Genomic DNA, 18,720 nt, shown 5'->3' on the forward strand with positions numbered 1-18,720 from the left:
AAAATTATACACAAATTGCGTTGCTAAGTTGTTAATCTATCTACATTTAAACTAATAAATTGCGTAAAAAATATTAGCAAATAAGGCAAAAAATGTTTTTAATAGTCACCCTACTTATATTTTAAAGTTGTTTGTCAACTTATTTTTTTTGGTCAATCTATTTATTAGATTGCCATACAAAACTTAAAGAAGAAAATAAAACACAATTTTAATTTCCTTACGGGCTTCAAGCAATTAAAAAAAATGTACAAAAACCAAAAATAATTTTAAAAAAATGAAATAAACAAGTCAGGATATGAACAAGCGAGTACACAAGTAATTTTACATTGATTTATTAGTATACTCATCTGTAGATTCGAACTATTTCTTTGCTATCCTGACGGAAACGTATTTTATATTCAGCTTGGGCTAAAAATCTAATCTAATCTGTAGCAGAAGGGAGATGGAGATATACAAGCATCAAAGCGAGATTGTAATTTCTCCTGAACCAATCGACATATTAAAGGTCTTGGTACCAATAAGAGAAACCGCTGTAGTTAATGGCTTCGACTATTAGATACCCTTTATTCAGCTTGCAGCAAAACGGGTGTTTTCACTATCATACCATCTAGCCCATAGCGCCCCCTAGCGTCTATAGGCTTGGTGGCGTGATAGTGAAAACAGCCGATTTGCTTCATGTGGTGTGCAATTTTTATTGAATTAGCTAATTGTTATACCCGTTTGTCGTAGAGTAAAAGATTCGTCGGAAAGTATGTAACAGGTAGAAGGAAGCGTTTCCGATCCTATTTAGTAAATATATTCTTGATCAGCATCACCAGATGAGTCCATCTGTCCGTTTTTATTCAAACTAGTCTTAGTTTTCTAGCTATCAGGATAAAACTTTCACAAGTCTCCATTCCATTGCAGTGATGCCGTTAAAAAGAACAGGTGTAAAATAAAACGGAAACAAAGAACCACAGGAACCAGGATACGGGGACATATTTCTTAAAAATTTGCTTTCTTTGAGAGTTTTGACTGTCTGATTGAAAATTTCAAGTGGATTTCAAGCACAAACAAGAGAAAATCCTACAGTCGATGGCCTCGACTATTAGATACCCGTTACTCAGCTTAAGGGAGTGCGAGAGGGATAAAGATTTGCTTACAGCAACTCTGTTTTTTTCACTAACACCCCTAGCCTATAGCGACATCTAGCGCCACCTAGTCTATAGCGCCCCTTGCGGCTTGGTGTTAGTGAAACAGCTGATTTGCATATGGAGTGCAATTTTAATTTAATTGCAAAATTTTTATTATTATCTGGTTATAACTTTTTAATGACTTGTCCTACTTTAATAATTTTAGGCATGTAGATGAGTATTTAATTAAGAAAATATGTCATTTAAATTTTTAAATATTAAAAAATGTTGGAACTAGACGGTTTTAGAGTTATAGTCGTTTGTGGGCGTTAGAGTGATCGTGGCACCCTGCTGAAACAAACTTGCGCTGCGGAGGAAGACCAAGAATCAGCATGTTAAGTTCCAACATTCTAGCTCTTATAGTTTCTGAGATTTATTGGGTCGGAAACGTTTCCTTCTACTGTTACATACTTTCCGACGAATCTAGTATACCCGTTACACGTAGAGTATAACGAGACATTACCTGTTACATACTTTCCGACGAATCTAGTATACCCGTTACTCGTAGAGTATAACGATTACCGACTGTTTTGACCAACTTGCTACACATGCCAACGATCCCCATTCCCTAAAAGACATTATATATCTCCGAACGCATTAGGAACTCAACAGATTGACGCAAATGAAAAGTAATATTTCTTAATTTTATTTATAAATAATTCGCTTTGGAGTAATACTAGATATAGTCAACGAGAAAACCCGTATTGTGGCTGATGCCGGACTGGTAAGGGATCCGTCTTCGTACTCTCCGGGACTCCGGTATATGTATATTCGATGTGTGATACGATGTATAGGTATCAGTGTTCCATTTCCAGATCTAAAGAGGTGCGCATGCGCTTGTGGGCGTCGGCGGGGAATCCCCGTTCGGGCTGACACTCCGCCTGCGCAATCACATCCCGCATCGTGTCCAACATTACAACGCTCTACTTCAACTGACCGCTGACAAAGTCGCCGCCGTTCCGGGTCCTAACAACTCCAGCTCCAGTTCGATGTCACCCATGGGATCTTGATGGGTGCATGATGGCCGATGTGAAGGAGAAGGGCACTGAACAGGCTCAACCAAAGCCGAGGATTGGAGTGCCTTCCAATCCGGCGGCACCTGCTGCTGTCGTTCCGAGTCTTCACAAGTTCAGCTTCAGAACGATGCAAACAATGGCATCTTTGCCTCATATCTCTAACGCTTCCCGTTTTGTTGCTCATCCCGAGACTTAAGACCATCCGAGCGCTGAGGGAATCAATCCCTCGACCCACCGTTAAACATTTAGGAGTGAATTCATTGACTCCTGGAGCTGCCAGGGGAAGACCTTTGACAATAAGATATAACCTATAACCTATAATCGAAGGTCTTCATCAGGCAGTCCCACGAGTTTAAGAATTTAACCCTGGGGTTTAAGGTTGGGTCGAGGGATTGGGGCCCTCACCGCTCGGGTGGTAGAGTCTCTGGACGAGCTACGAAACGAAAAGCGTTAGGGATACGAGGCGAAAATGCCATAGTTGACATCGATCTGAAGCTGAACTTGTGAAGACCCCGAACGGCAGCTGCAGGTGCCGCCGGATTGGAAGGCACTGTTCAGTGCCCCTCTCCTTCATACCGCAAGGTAAGCAGCAGTAATCCCCGGCTCAGACTTCTGGCTGGGAGCCAGGGAGCAAGGGAACCAGGATCATCAGCGCCTGCTGGCGGGGCCTCCTCCTCATCTCGTCGATCCGCTCTAAATGCGTCTTCTCCAGATCCTCGACACTCTCGCTGGAAAGGTTCTCCACCAGCTTGCCCCTGATTAAATCTGAAGCAAATCACTCACAAAATATTTGCCTTTACTTCCAGCTTTCAACTCACTGTAAACCAGTGCCTCCAATCGAAAGTCCTTAAGCAGACTGTCCACGAACTCCAGATCAGAACGGATATAGAAGTCGGTTTTGCTCAGCCTGTAATTCGTTTTCTCGTCCATCGTTAATGGGAATATTTTCCAAGTGCCTTCGAATGCCATGACAACTTGCAAAAGCCAACTTGATTAGCTGTAATCATTGCAGGGTTGCAGATTGGTTGACGGCAGCCCTGGATTCTTGGTATTTTCAAGGAGAGAAAAATCTTTATTTAGTGAATATGGGCACTTCCAGGAAGTTGCTCGGGACGTTTGTACACTTTTAAAATTGAAATAAATGCTTTATTTTTTATTGTTCCGAAGCTGTATATTGTGTATTAGTCTTAATTTTGTCGCATTTAAAATTTTAAAGATATATTGAAAATACTGTCGTTTTCGTTCGGGAGAAAAATAGAAGGGGGTTTTGCCGCAACACTTATGCGGAAGTTCATTCAACCCTTGATTTCAGCGAATTCTGATGAAATATTTTAATGCGATGTTTTTTAGAATGTTCTCTGATATTGTCACTGCGAAATAGATTTGGATTGACTCTGAAATTGCCTACAGTTCTTTTTAATTTGGTTTTAACCTTTTTCGGTCGGGACACGTCGCACCAGACATTTTTTTTTCTAATTTAACAGCTTAACATGTAAATGTGGCATTGAGCACAACCATTTGTCACATATTAACGTTACTATTTATAAAATAACAACAGAACAGAGGTATAAGAAATACCTAAAAAATACCAAAAACTACTCTTTGGGTATATTGGTAGGCTTCGATATTACAATTAATAAAATTATACACAAATTGCGTTGCTAAGTTGTTAATCTATCTACATTTAAACTAATAAAATCGATGAAAAAACACATACAGTTGCGTAAAAAATATTAGCAAATAAGGCAAAAAATGTTTTAATAGTCACCCTACTTATATTTTAAAGTTGTTTGTCAACTTATTTTTTTGGATCAATTTATTTATTAGATTGCCATACAAAACTTAAAGAAGAAAATAAAACACAATTTTAATTTCCTTACGGGCTTCAAGCAATTAAAAAAAATGTACAAAAACCAAAAATAATTTTAAAAAAATGAAATAAACAAGTCAGGATATGAACAAGCGAGTACACAAGTAATTTTACATTGATTTATTAGTATACTCATCTGTAGATTCGAACTATTTCTTTGCTATCCTGACGGAAACGTATTTTATATTCAGCTTGGGCTAAAAATCTAATCTAATCTGTAGCAGAAGGGAGATGGAGATATACAAGCATCAAAGCGAGATTGTAATTTCTCCTGAACCAATCGACATATTAAAGGTCTTGGTACCAATAAGAGAAACCGCTGTAGTTAATGGCTTCGACTATTAGATACCCTTTATTCAGCTTGCAGCAAAACGGGTGTTTTCACTATCATACCATCTAGCCCATAGCGCCCCCTAGCGTCTATAGGCTTGGTGGCGTGATAGTGAAAACAGCCGATTTGCTTCATGTGGTGTGCAATTTTTATTGAATTAGCTAATTGTTATACCCGTTTGTCGTAGAGTAAAAGATTCGTCGGAAAGTATGTAACAGGTAGAAGGAAGCGTTTCCGATCCTATTTAGTAAATATATTCTTGATCAGCATCACCAGATGAGTCCATCTGTCCGTTTTTATTCAAACTAGTCTTAGTTTTCTAGCTATCAGGATAAAACTTTCACAAGTCTCCATTCCATTGCAGTGATGCCGTTAAAAAGAACAGGTGTAAAATAAAACGGAAACAAAGAACCACAGGAACCAGGATACGGGGACATATTTCTTAAAAATTTGCTTTCTTTGAGAGTTTTGACTGTCTGATTGAAAATTTCAAGTGGATTTCAAGCACAAACAAGAGAAAATCCTACAGTCGATGGCCTCGACTATTAGATACCCGTTACTCAGCTTAAGGGAGTGCGAGAGGGATAAAGATTTGCTTACAGCAACTCTGTTTTTTTCACTAACACCCCTAGCCTATAGCGACATCTAGCGCCACCTAGTCTATAGCGCCCCTTGCGGCTTGGTGTTAGTGAAACAGCTGATTTGCATATGGAGTGCAATTTTAATTTAATTGCAAAATTTTTATTATTATCTGGTTATAACTTTTTAATGACTTGTCCTACTTTAATAATTTTAGGCATGTAGATGAGTATTTAATTAAGAAAATATGTCATTTAAATTTTTAAATATTAAAAAATGTTGGAACTAGACGGTTTTAGAGTTATAGTCGTTTGTGGGCGTTAGAGTGATCGTGGCACCCTGCTGAAACAAACTTGCGCTGCGCAGGAAGCCCAAGAATCTGCATGTTAAGTTCATACATTCTAGCTCTTACAGTTTCTGAGATCTATGGCGTTATAAACGTTTCCTTCTACCTGTTACATACTTTCCGACGGATCTAGTATACTCGTTACTCGTAGAGTATAACGAGACATTTCTGTGGGTAAAGGGTATTTCGCTTACTCGTAGAGTATAACGATACATTTCTGTGGGTAAAGGGTATTTCGCTAAGTCGAAGCAATCGACATGAGTGCTTCCTGCGTTCAATTGGCAAATGCCAGCGAATCGAAACGAAACGAAGAGAAAGAACAGTAACAATAAATTATGAGCGGGAGATAAAACAAAAAGCCCAAATTGAACTGAGCGTAAATTAAAAGCATAAAAAAGCAAAACCCAGCAGAGAAACAGAAGAGTGATGACCACAGGACCGCGACCACCTGACGCAATTGTCGATGTCTTTCGTGTCCTGTTGTTCGGGCTTGAGTGTGTGCGTGGGTGGGGTGTTAGTGTGGGTGTGGGTGTGAGGGATGCGGCTTTGTAAACTTGGGTCTCGGACGCAAAGCAAGTGGAGAAGGATAATGGCGGAGTGTGGAAAGGAAACGGAAATGGCGACCGAGCCTGCGTGCTGAAATCAAAGATAACGACTCATCAACGGCGTCATAAAAACGTGACATCAATTTTATTGCCGCCGGTGGAACGTCGACGTCATCGTTCACGCGTCGCCGCAAAAAAGGTCAAGCAAAAGGCAAATCCAAAAAAAATTGGATTGAAAAAATAAGATTTCTATTTACGGGGTGACACAGAAATCTCTTCGGCTGTAATATGTACATATATTTGTATATGTGCGTACGAATGCCACCCGAATTTCATCCAAAGAGATTGAGATACTGTCGATAAGGATTGCTTAGCAAATCAATAGCATTTATTAGATTTGAAAAATTTCCAAAAATGTGTTTGTCTTTAATTTCGATAAATCCTAGATACATCATACCCTTGCAGAGGGTATTATAATTTCAATCAGAAGTTTGCAATGCAATGAAATATAAATATCCGACCATAAAAAGATTGTACTATACATATGTACATATATTCTTGCTATTCTGTCCATCTCTCAGTCTCTACGCAAACTAGTCTCTTAGTTGTACAGCTTTCGTGATAAAAGTTCACCAAAACTTTGCATCTTTCTATTGCAGGTAGTATACATATGTACATACATATATAAGTCGAAACGGACCGGATCGTACCATTATATCCTATAGCTCCAAAAGAAAGCATCGAAAAAAATAATTGGAAAAAAATTGTAGCTTCGTTCTAATCTGGGGTACAGCATTTGTTTAAGATTTCAGAATTTTGAGACAAGTTGTTTTTTAATCAGACGAATGTATCATATATGTAGTTTTAATGAGAAAATAATTTACAAAAAATGATCTTACTCTCTTCTACTTTTGGAGGTAAGCATTTTTCTAAGATTTCAGAATTTCATACATAATATCAAAAAATTGGACGACTATATCAAATATGTACATACGTAATCCATCATATGGTCACTATAATACTTAGATATACAAAATTCAACAAGATAAATTTTAAGAAATCCATATTTATTAACCTCAAGCTTTCAACTTAATCTTAAATTTCTATGACAGTAACACTTTTGCGATGAATTTCTTGACAAACTGTGTCTATGTAAATATTCACACATATGTACATTGTACATAGGCTGAACTATGTATGCCTTGGGAATTATTTACTTGTGTAAGCTATTAAAGTGGACCGTTTGAACGATATTTCTCTCCGTTTGTTTGCACACAGCACAGCAATAAATTCCCATGACTTTCGTTTACTCCATAATTTCCTTTCCTTTTCGCTCTTTTTCTGTCTGTTTGCGGTCATTGCCAGGCTAGAATTCGTACACTGAAAAAAACCGACCCTAGAAATATAATATAATTATAATATTATGATTTATCAGATGAGATTAATTGATGTTTTGAACCTGATAGCAGCTTTTTAAATTGATTGTGTAACACAAAAACATTAATCCCTTTGGCAGCAGGGGGAAAAATAAACATATATATATATTCTAAAAATGTAGATAGCTCTAACACTATCTACAGAAATAACATTTTTTTATAGAAAATATTCTTTCATATAGCAATCAAGAATCAAAATTTTTGAATAACTTATTTTTATGCACCGAGCAAAAATGTTAATCGAAAAACTATATAACAAAATTGTAAAGACCTTAATATTTATACTGAGCACTTTATTTTTTCCAGTGTAGAATTTGTGTAGCCTTTTTTGTTGTTGCTGACCTACCACACCGGCAGCGACAAATATTTTCACAATAAAATTCCTATTGATGTTTATTCATGCCCATTCCATGGGTCCTCTTCCTACATTTTTTGCTCCGATTTTCGGGGCAGTCGAAGAGGCGCCACCAACACGACAAAGTTGTCGCTGGCGAATCGGTATTATTATTGAATGAACTTGCCCCATTTCCGCAGTCCATTTCGCAATAATCAATTATTGAAGCTCCGACAATAAAATAACAAGACGAGAGACCCGAAAACTTCGGCCTCGCCTCTGGCCATTCGCCCAATTAATTATTGACGGCTCCCCTGGCGCGTATTAAAATTCATTTGATGTCTTTCTTGTCGCCTGGCTGTCCCTCAGAATTTTGGCATCGTATATCTTAGCCATTCGATCAAGCTTCCCAAATTAACAATTTCAAGTATTCATTTGCATTAATTGTGTGCCCTCATATGCAAGTCGTCCGAAAGAGGTTTTCTGTGGAATGGCCCGATTTTAAAAATGTTATTTAGTTAACTATTCAGTTTATTATTTAACTACAGCGGTTATGGTTTTAACAGCAAAATGTAGTACATGTGAAGCGAATATAGACTGATATTTTGAATGTACTCTGTTCTCTCTCAATTTGAAAGCTGTCGGGATGAGACTTTCCCAAAAGACTTCTTTCTATTGCAGACAGGTTATAGATCGAGCCGGATCGGACATCTTAAGGATACCATAGGAATTATCTGACAAATATTAGAAACAAAATTCTAGCCTCGTTGTTTTCGATCCTAATCTCTTCTACTCTGCAGTAAAGCTCTTTTAAAAGTTTTCAGAACTTTCAATACAATTTTATTTTAATCGGAGGACTACATACAGCTGCCATAACAACGATGGGAAAATGAATAAGAAAATAATATTAATAAAATTATAGCTTCGTTGTCTTTGAACATATTATTCTTCTTTTCGGGGGTAGAGATTTATTTTAAAATTGCAGAATTTGGAATTTTTATACTCGTTACTCGTAGAACAAAAGCGAAATTTATATTCTGAATTAGTAAATACGTTAAATATGTAAGTTGATAGTCGAGGCACTCGACTATAGGTTCTCTCCTGCTCTACTGCATATATTTTATTCATTATAATATACCAAATACCAAAGGTTTTTTAGGTTCGGTCTGACATGGTCAGTGACGTCATTTCCAAGGTTTCCCACCTCAATGGGATTGCTCCTGGCACCATATATATATAGTATGTACTTCTGGAGGCGTAAGTAATTTGAAATTAATTGCAACGGGTATCTAATAGTCGAGGCACACGACCATGGCGTTTCCACTTTTTTTGAGTTAGCGAAACATCGTCATAGGAATCGTGCGTGTGCCTTTGTAATCGCCGGAGTGGCAGAGTTCATCTCTTTTTCCCGCCGGCGCCCACGCAGTTGATTAATCGTCGCTCGAAATCACGTACAGCGACAAATGTCGCAGGTGAAAATACCAAAGTGCCCGCGAAATGGGAACGGAATGGGCCTGGATCTTGGATTTGGGTGGGTGCCCTACGAACGATAAGCTTCACTCTGGTCCCACTCCCATCTCTGAGCTACCAGCTTGTCCTTTTTCCCGCCAAAACCTTAATAATATTCTATCAAAATTCTGCTGAAGAGCAAAACATGTTAAGCCTTTAAGTAATAAGTGTGTTCCACCAAATCCTTTTCTATTAACTCATTAAGTATAAATAGATCATGCGTGACTAGTGTACCTCCTAGCAATAGAATAATAAAACAACTCAGAACGCTATAGTCGAGTGCTCGACAATCGTATACCCGTTACTCAGTTTTAAATAAAATACAATTCCAGGGCATTTTGATTATCCCTTGGGAAGTCAGCTTAACTTAATTTGCTATGCCTTTTAAAATAAAAATGCTATTTGTATGATTTTCAGGATCTATATAGGTTTTGATAAATAATCAATAAAATCAATTTCAGTTTGCACTGAAAGAAAATCTTTAAAAATCTGGGTGCCATACAGACTAGACGTTATGGGCATTAGAGTGGGCGTGGCACTTTGCTAAAACAAACTTCCTCTGCGCAGGAATCTCTAGAATCTACATGCTTAATCCCAACTGTTTAGTTTTTATACTGTATTTTGTAAAACACATTAAGCTAATCTATGGTAAAATTTAAAAAATTCAGTCATTTTTATTTTTCTATATTATAAAATAAAGTAAGGTGCACTAAATGTCTGATGAAATGAAAATAAAATCTAGTGTCACAGACGGGCATGTACATACCTCTTATATACAATTTAAGGTGAATGTAATGACTATTTTCTAATATATTTTTCTAATCTTTTTAATGCATTTTTTATTATATTTAAACCCCTTCTGAAGTAAATAAAACAAAGAACCAAAAGTGCTGTAAAATAGAGATGATTCTTCTGGCTTTTTATGCTCCTGCGGGAGTCCTGTCAGCACTCGTTTACTTTGATGCCCTGTCGCTGGCGCTCTCCCTTCGAATCCTTCGCATTAACATAAATAAATCACTTGCCGCCATCAATCAGTCTGTTTACATTTGCGCAGGCAGCCGCAACACCTCGCCCCAACCGCCCCCAACAACCATTTCTCTTTGTTGTCGACGCCGCTTTTTGCTTTATGCTTACGCGCATTTTTCTTTGATTTATTGATGTCTCGACTATTAAGCAATTAACTTGAGGCTGTCGTCTTGCTCTAACCCCTAGCCCAATAACCCCCAATCCCCAAAACCCAACCACCAACCCCTAGTCCTGTAACCACCCACTCTCTCCAGCCATCGACCTCGCTCTTTTCGAGTAACTGTTGCCCAGCAATCAAAAACCCAATTCTGTTTCAGAAAGAAACTTCCCCTAAAACTTTGTAATCTTTTGTAACGGTGTTTAAAAGAATGATACAATATATCCGGCACACTTAGGGACATTTCGAAAACATTTTAATTATTACGATTTACGTTCGTTAAAGAAGAATCATACACAGAAAAAAATGGGGGTCAGTTGTTGCTAATTTTATATCAATAAAAAGCCGATATGATTACTGTCTTATTGATAGTACGAACATTTCATTTTGATATTTTTCAAGAATATCGATTTGACCTATTGCAGAGCGTATAATGATTTCAGTCAGAAGTTTGAAATGCAGTAAAGGACCCCATAAAGTATTTAACCTTGATCAGCATCACTAGACCAGTCGATCTAGCCATGTCCGTCTGTGCCTCCGTCTGCCCGTTTCTACAAGAACTAGTCTCTCAGTCTTAAAGCTATCGCGATAAGACCTTCCCAAAAGTCCTATTTCTATTGCAGGTAGTATATAAGTCGGAACGAGCCGAATCGGACAACTACATATGTACTTTAGCTGCCATAGGAACGATCGTATAAATAATGGAAAAATAATTACAACTTAGTTTTGATCATATTCTCTCCAATTCCGGTGTATAACATTTTTAAATAATAATTTAGTGTAGGTACTATATTAAAAAGCAGCCATGGGAAGGATCGAAAAATGAATGTCAAAAAAATACACTGACCGTTATATTTCGTTTTCGGTAAACATATACGGTAGTAAAAATCGAAAAGCTTTTTATGGTATATACAATGCTCCTATGGAAACGACCTGCAAGGGTATAGAAACCGAGCTAACCGACTTTTAGAAAATTAAAAAAATAATCACAAAAATATTAGGATGGTATATTTCAATTTACTAGCGTAAACGTTTTGCTGATCACGAAATATAACGATTTTTTATTATTTTGACATTAATCTTGAGATTCTTCCTATGGCAGCTATATGATATGGTAGTCCGATTTTTATCAAAAATAATTCGTAATTCTGAAACATTCTAAAAAATCGATGTACATACCAGAGCAGAATAGAATATGATCTAGATTAACGAAGCAATAATAATCATATTCCCCTGAGGTTATCTGATCCTAGCGTTCATAGGTAGAGGGCAATCCATCAAGTCTTATATTTGCTACATGGGCAGAGAAGGCTCTTCCGCTGGATCTACCCTACTTTACCCCATTTGAAAACACAACTGGATAAACCTTTAAAGAAAAATATATTATCATTATTTTTCCATGTAAGTACATCAAATGGCTGCAGATGACGAGCAACAAGATCCGGACCTCGGAGCTGGTGGAGGAGCATCTGAAGAAGCGGCGGCGGGCGGATCGCAGCGACGACGACCGTAACTCTTACATTTAACGGCGTACCCTGCCAACGCGGTTCAAGTTTATGACGCGGTGGCGTCTTTGATTGAAAACGGCAAGCACCATAGCCGCCAGTAAGGTTAGGAACAGGATTATGATGCTCCAGTTACTCCAAGAGAAGCTTCCAACCGACTGGAGTGGTAGCCGGTGGACAAGCGCCTCCGCTATCAAGTTGTCCACATCCCATATATAAATCGCTCCGGAAACGAGGAACATAAGGAGGGAGACAATAATGTGGCGCTTGTTGGCCCAAACGAATCGAAAGATGTCGTTGTTCATGGTTAAATAGCTGTGGAAAAACACCTTGAGCAGGAGGAAAAGATTTTAACACGAGCGTTACCTTTCTTCGTTCTTCGGAAAGTAGAGTAAAAAATTTCTTCCAGATAAAAACCGATTCGGTGAACTCCTAGAAACCAAGTGAATAATTTCTATATGCCACCAAAGCACATTGACATTTAGTGCTGCGTTGTTGAGCACTGTTCTTTTCTATCGATAGATCGAATTTTCCAAACCTTTTAAGTCAAGATAACTAGTTCACCTACAATTTGGATCTGTGTTTTTAAAATACCAAAATACATAAAAAAATCTTTATACCCTCTGCAAGGGTATACAAATCAAACTAATTTCGAAATAGCCATGTAATTTGTTGTTTTATGCATTGGTCAAATGAATAGCAGCATCACAATTAAGTTCGTCCTAAGACTATTTTATTTGCCACCGGTATATATCATTTTTTTTATTTCAGAATTACGAATTCAATTTGACAAAAATCGGATCAATTACGAAATATCTACGTAATTAGCAACATCAAGATTTAATTCGTATTAAAACTATTTATTTTTTTTTCATGTATTTTGGTATTTTAAAAATACAGTTCCAAATTGTAGATGAACTAGTTCTCTTGACTTAAAAGTTTTGGAAAATGCGATCTATCGATAGAAGAGAACAGTGCTCAGCAACGCAGCACTAAACGTCAATGTGCTTTGGTGCCATATAGAAATTATTCTCTTGGTTTCTAGGAGTCCACTGAATCAGTTCATATCTGGAAGAAAATTTTGCCTCATCAGCTTACAAAGAAAGGTAACGCTCGTGTTAAAATCTTTTCCTCTTGCTCAAGGTGTTTTTCCACAGCTATTTAACCATGAACAACGACATCTTTCGATTCTTTTGGGCCAATAAGCGCCACGTTATTGTCTCCCTCCTTATGTTCCTCGTTTCCGGAGCGATTTATATATGGGATGTGGACAACGTCATAGCGGAGGCGATTGTCCACCGGCTACCACTCCAGTCGGTTGGAAGCTTCTCTTGGAGTAACTGGAGCATCATAATCCTGTTCCTAACCTTACTTGCGGGTATGGTCTTGGCAGTTTGTAATCAAAGACGCCACCGCGTCATAAACTTGAACCGAGTTGGCAGGGTACGCCGTTAAATGTAAGAGTTACGGTCGTCATCGCTGCGATCCGGCCGCCGCCGCTTCTTCAGATGCTCCTCCACCAGCTCCGAGGTCCGGATCTTGTTGCCCGTCATCTGCAGCCATTTGATGTACTTACATGGAAAAATAATGATAATATATTTTTCTTTAAAGGTTTATCGAGTTGTGTTTTCAAATGGGGTAAAGTAGGGTAGATCCAGCGGAAGAGCCTTCTCTGCCCATGTAGTAAAAACAAGACTTTTGATGGATTGCTTTCTACCTATGAACACCGGGATTAGTTAACCTCAGGGGAATATGATTATTATTGCTTCGTTAATCTAGAATATATTCTATTCTGCTCTGGTACATCGATTTTTTAGAATGTTTCAGAACTACGAATTCTTTTTGATAAAAATCGGATTTGTATATCATATAGCTGCCATAAGAATGATCGAAAATGCAAAATTTCTTTCTTTTTTCTTGTTCTTAGCAAAACTTATACGCAAGTAAATTGAAATGGAACATTATATTAATATATCTGTAATTCTTTTTAGGTTCCTAAAAATCGGAAGACTCTGAATATACATTGCATCCATAAAAACGACTAGAAGGGGTATATAAACTTATGTTTGACGAAGTAGCTTCATTTCTTTTTAAATACCCAAGGTAGTATTTATGTTTGAGAAAATAATATAAAATAAGATCATTATAAACAGAACTTTATCCTTAAGGAAGGACAGTTTTTTACCTGTGTAGAACATCGGCATTGACATCATATTCAGGGCTGCAATAAAAGAACTTCAGAATTTCAGATTTTTCCTAAAAATCATTTACTCGCAGTTAAAGAGTTTTCTTTGGGTTGAAAGAGCTCCCCTCGATTATATTAATTATTCCTGCTCTGTGTGTGCAAATGGGTAATTATGCAATACAAATGATGCCTGTGGGATGGCCACGCCCCCGCTATCGCCTCACCGCCCATTTGGGCGCCAAATGAATTTGTTTTGTGCGAATTGTTTGGACATTTGTACACATGCGCAGGCAGATTTATGGGACAGCCGTCTCCCGGTTACACTGCATACTTTTAGGGGCCCTCACCCACACTCACACACCCACACTCAGGGAAAAACACCGTGCTAAATACAAGTACAAGCAGCCTTGAATTAAGAAAAATTGCGTGCTTACCATTTAAGAACATTCGTACATATTGAGCACTTTCTGTAATTTTAATGTCTGCCAACTCTAATAATTCCCAACTGTTTATTCTGAAAGTACTCGGCATATAAGGCGCATAAATTAGACAGTGTTAATGCCCGTGAGCGGCAAGTCGTAAGTAAACTTAAAATATTAATACAATTTATATATATTTCGTTTCAGTTTCCAATACTTATTTCTCTTACTAGCACAAAATAAAAACACATTTTAATTTCATAATATTTATATATTGATTTAAGAATTATTCGTACTTAACTTTCTTACTTAATTATTAAATCGTTATTGTTTTTAGCCCAAATATGACTTGATTTAAGAATTATTCATACTTTATAGAAGACCGAAAGGTTCTTAAATCTAGTATTTTCGGTCTTGAAAATTCGTGCTCGAAAGTAGTATTTTGTTCTCGGGTTCTGTATTTTCCATGCTTGGCGAAGTTTTACACCGAAAATGCTTGCTTCTAGCACAAAATACTGGATTTTTTTTCTGAGTGCACATACACACGCACACACACTCACACGTGTGCATACAGAGAGCCTGCAAAATGAGCTTAATAATTAGCAAGGAAAAAAAGAGAAAGCTAAATCTCGCACACGAAATGGGCAAATATATAATGAAATAAATAATAATAAAGGCAGCGGCAGGGAGGGGGGTTTAGGGGCAATAGCGACAGCACACGTGTGACCCGGGGCAACTTTAGCAAAAACTTTTCGTTTCTAGTTCCTTTTTTTCTAAATTTTTAATACAAAATGCGAAAGGGCAGAACCGTACATAAATGAACGTCGGTATATATAAATATATGTATTCATAAAGTTGCCTCACTCATACACAGCTGAACCTTTCTTTGCGCAGCAAAAGTAAAAAAAACTAAAAGAGCGCAAACCGAAACCAAAGAAAAAATTTATCTACGAGTCCTGCAGCAGCGGCATATGTCTTTGAGAATAAAAAACACCAAAACAGCCAAAAAGGAGAGCCACAAAACACGAAAAAGTTGCAAGTCAGAGCGCACAAAGTTTGAAATGTACAGTGCTGGGGAGAAGTATCTTCACGTGGTAAATACCATATCCTCTCTAATTTTCGCAACAACTTATCCATATTCACCTTTAACTTATTGTTCAATCAAATTAAAATTTATCTTACAGTAAAAATTACACTCTTGTACAATTTTTTTCTTTCTTTTTATTACCTGTTTGTCATAGAGAAAGATCTCGGAAATTAAAAAAAGCTGAAAGGCTGGGGTTACCCATGCTGATTCTAGAGATTTGTCTTGAAGTAAGAACTCAACTTTAATACAATTTGATTATACATTTTATTTCCTTTATGTCATAGAGATTTTTGAAATTTAAAATATCTAGAAAGTTGTTATTAGCCATGCTGATTCTTGAGATTCTTGCTAAGTACAAGTTTATTTCAGCAGTGTGCCACGCCCGCTGTAAAGCCCACATATCACACAAGTTTGTAGAACCCATTTTTTCGAAGCTTTTTCCTTAAAATAATTGTTATTTTATTGGCAATACCTACCGATACCCCGTTGTTAAAATCGGACCATAATTTAAGAAGTTATGACCCTTTGCCTTTTTCTAGCAAAAAGCAAAAGTGTAAGTTGTAAAAATATAAAGTAGTTAAAAGGGTAAGCATCAATGTTTCTTAACCTCTAATCGAAGTTATATTTATTTTAAAGTTGGTTAGCTGAGTAATGGGTATATGATAGTTGAGGCATTCGACTATAGCATTCCTTCTTGTTTTGTTATTCACTTTTAAACAAACTCCAAGAACTTCGTATGATTCAATCTTATTGAAAATGTTCTTGAGGTAAAAACTAAACTTTAATACAATTTGTTTTTTGGATACCTAAAGACTTTTGGTTAATGGATTTTTTATTATTCACTTGTATACAAACTCGATAGGTTTTTTATTGGACCCTATGCCTATGCCCTATTTATATTTTGCGAAACGTAAAAAGAAACATAATAAAAAAGCTCTTTGAGTAATAAAGAAAATGATCAAAGTAGTTTGTCTCGCCATAAAAGGGCAAGGGCTGAGAACTGGTGTTTATTGTGAGGGCAATTATAGCCAGAAGATGTACTTGTTTATGCTTAGTTTTGCCTCCCATGGAGCACTGACTTTGGCAACAGACTGTGCGATTGGCGTTTTACTCGTAGTTTGGTTGAACTCGGCTGGGAATTTCTTTTACAGTTCTGCAAGAGTTTCCAAAATAGACAAAGGCACACGCCCCCGCAACCGTCCCGCCGTCCCGTCCCACCGTTTAAAGTCGGATTCGACCCTCAAACAATCAACAACAACATGAAATGTTTACTGCAGGCGAAACAATGCCGAAAAACTGCCTTAAAGCTGACTATTCCCCACCTTCCACCTTGTCCCCAGGACAAATACACAAAGAGAAGTCACTCGGCCAAAACGTGCAAAAAAAAAAGAAATAATAAAAAAGAAAGCTAAAGAAAGCAAACTATTTCCAAATTCTCACACAACTTGGTCAGCCAACAATAACAAGGCGGGGAAGTCGGAAAAGCGGGGGGTCGATGGCAATGAGGCTGCCAAAAAGTGTTCGCAAAGTGCGAGCCAGGCAAAAGTCAAGGACAGCCAAGGAAACCGAATCGAAACCAATGCGAACCCAACTAAACCAAACCAAACAGTACTGAACCAAACCGAACCGAACCGAACTGGACCCAAGAAAACCCCACAAAAAGCAATCAATAATTGCTGGTGACTGGGAGAAAAAACCCAAAAACCAAAGGAAATGGAGCAGCAAAAGTGCAAGCCGTGCTACGGACAAAAACGCGAGTACGGACACCAAAATACGGACATATGGACGCAAACTGAGTGGGAAACACGCATCCGGATGGGGGACGGTGGAGCAGGCCAAGAGTGCGTATGGTCTGGCTGGAAAATTGGGAAGTCCCCCAAGAACATGCCGTAGCCTATCGTAAGTTCTAGAAAATATCTGACGGACCTTCATACTCATACTCACATACGACCTGACCAAAAGACTAGGCAGCTAATACAATGGAAATGTTTACAGCAGCAGGTTGTATACAACGGATGTATAATATTTCTACAAGTCGCTTCAAAAGACAGTGACTTTCCTAACCATATAGTAATACAAAAGAGAACGCTATAGTCGAGTGACTCGATTATCAGTTACCCGTTACTCAACTAATTTTGGGCGCCACAGTTTTGGGCGGCTTGTGGGCGTTAGAGTGGGCGTGGCACATTCAGATAACAAACTTGCCCCCAATCAGAAGCTAAGGAAGTTAATTACAAAATCTCAGACCTCTACTTCTTGTAGTTTCTAAGATCTTAGAGTTCATATATGTATATACCTTACAATGTATGTAGGTTTGGAAGCTTCTTTTACTTGTTACTTTTTCGTGAAAATATCTATACATCGCCGTAAAAGTGAAGGCCTACTAGGATTTCCTAATCAGAACACCATAGCCGCTTAAATAACGCAAGCTATTGTTAACATTTTTTTAGGGGATTCCAAAAAAAAAAACTTCTTGGCTTGTTCCTAAAAATATTTTGCTGAATGTATACGGAAACATACTTAAATACACGAATAATAACATCCTTGGTCTTTCGGTTAAAGAACTTTTGGAATCTTAGCAATAATTTTTTTAGTTTCCGATTCGGGGATATCTTCTAATCCAGTTCCAACCGAATGAGATTCAGGAAATCAATTTCTTTACACTTAAAAAGGGCATGACTCAAAAAAGTAGGAAGTGTTAACGAACTGTAGTACAAAGTACAAAAAGAAGTATATCAAACACCATTATGTGGCATCAGTGCTACACCGAAGTGACTACCAAGAACCTTTTGGATTGATACTACTTGAAGAGAAAACCCTCGATTCCCTGAGAAGTTTATCAAAAGTTTAATTTTGTTGCAACACATTTTGTATTATTTTACTTTAATCGCGATGCCCAAAGTTACCTGACCAACTTCTGAATCCAAATGGGGTTTTCTGCTTGTTTCAATAGAAGTTTGGTGAGTGCGGCAAACACGCCAAGTGGGGGGTAGATGGGTTCCGAATTTGCGCAGGAGATCTTGTAATTGATATCTGGTTTCGGGGCAACACCCCCACTCCGCCAAAACATCGCTCTCCCATCCGACATAATGTGCAACATTCGGTCGTGTGGCAGCCTCGGCGTGCAACAGGGCCCTCCGTCTTCCATCTCCGCCGACCTTATCTGCGCCATCCAATCCTCCTTACAAATTGCGGCCATGATG

The 18,720-nt window shown here is 37.8% G+C and overlaps 1 protein-coding gene and 2 long non-coding RNA genes across 3 annotated transcripts; 1 reads left to right on the forward strand and 2 right to left on the reverse strand.

Moving 5' to 3' along the window:
* Window positions 1-1,795: 1,795 nt before the first annotated feature.
* Window positions 1,796-3,185, reverse strand: LOC118878217 (uncharacterized). Its single transcript, XM_036820047.3, has 2 exons — window positions 3,007-3,185; window positions 1,796-2,953 (listed from the first exon to the last, which is right to left on the reverse strand). The coding sequence occupies exons 1-2, from the start codon at window positions 3,155-3,157 to the stop codon at window positions 2,793-2,795; spliced, it is 312 nt and encodes a 103-aa protein (XP_036675942.2). The 5' UTR covers window positions 3,158-3,185; the 3' UTR covers window positions 1,796-2,792.
* An 8,497-nt stretch (window positions 3,186-11,682) lies between these two features.
* LOC136117338 (uncharacterized) lies at window positions 11,683-12,323 on the reverse strand. Its single transcript, XR_010654869.2, has 2 exons — window positions 12,193-12,323; window positions 11,683-12,141 (listed from the first exon to the last, which is right to left on the reverse strand). It is a non-coding gene; the product is annotated as an uncharacterized lncRNA (long non-coding RNA).
* A 473-nt stretch (window positions 12,324-12,796) lies between these two features.
* LOC139353480 (uncharacterized) lies at window positions 12,797-13,442 on the forward strand. The gene is made up of 2 exons (XR_011604774.1): window positions 12,797-12,932; window positions 12,984-13,442. It is a non-coding gene; the product is annotated as an uncharacterized lncRNA (long non-coding RNA).
* Window positions 13,443-18,720: the final 5,278 nt, after the last annotated feature.

This window comes from Drosophila suzukii, chromosome X (genome assembly GCF_043229965.1).
Source record: "Drosophila suzukii chromosome X, CBGP_Dsuzu_IsoJpt1.0, whole genome shotgun sequence".
NCBI lineage: Eukaryota > Metazoa > Arthropoda > Insecta > Diptera > Drosophilidae > Drosophila > Drosophila suzukii.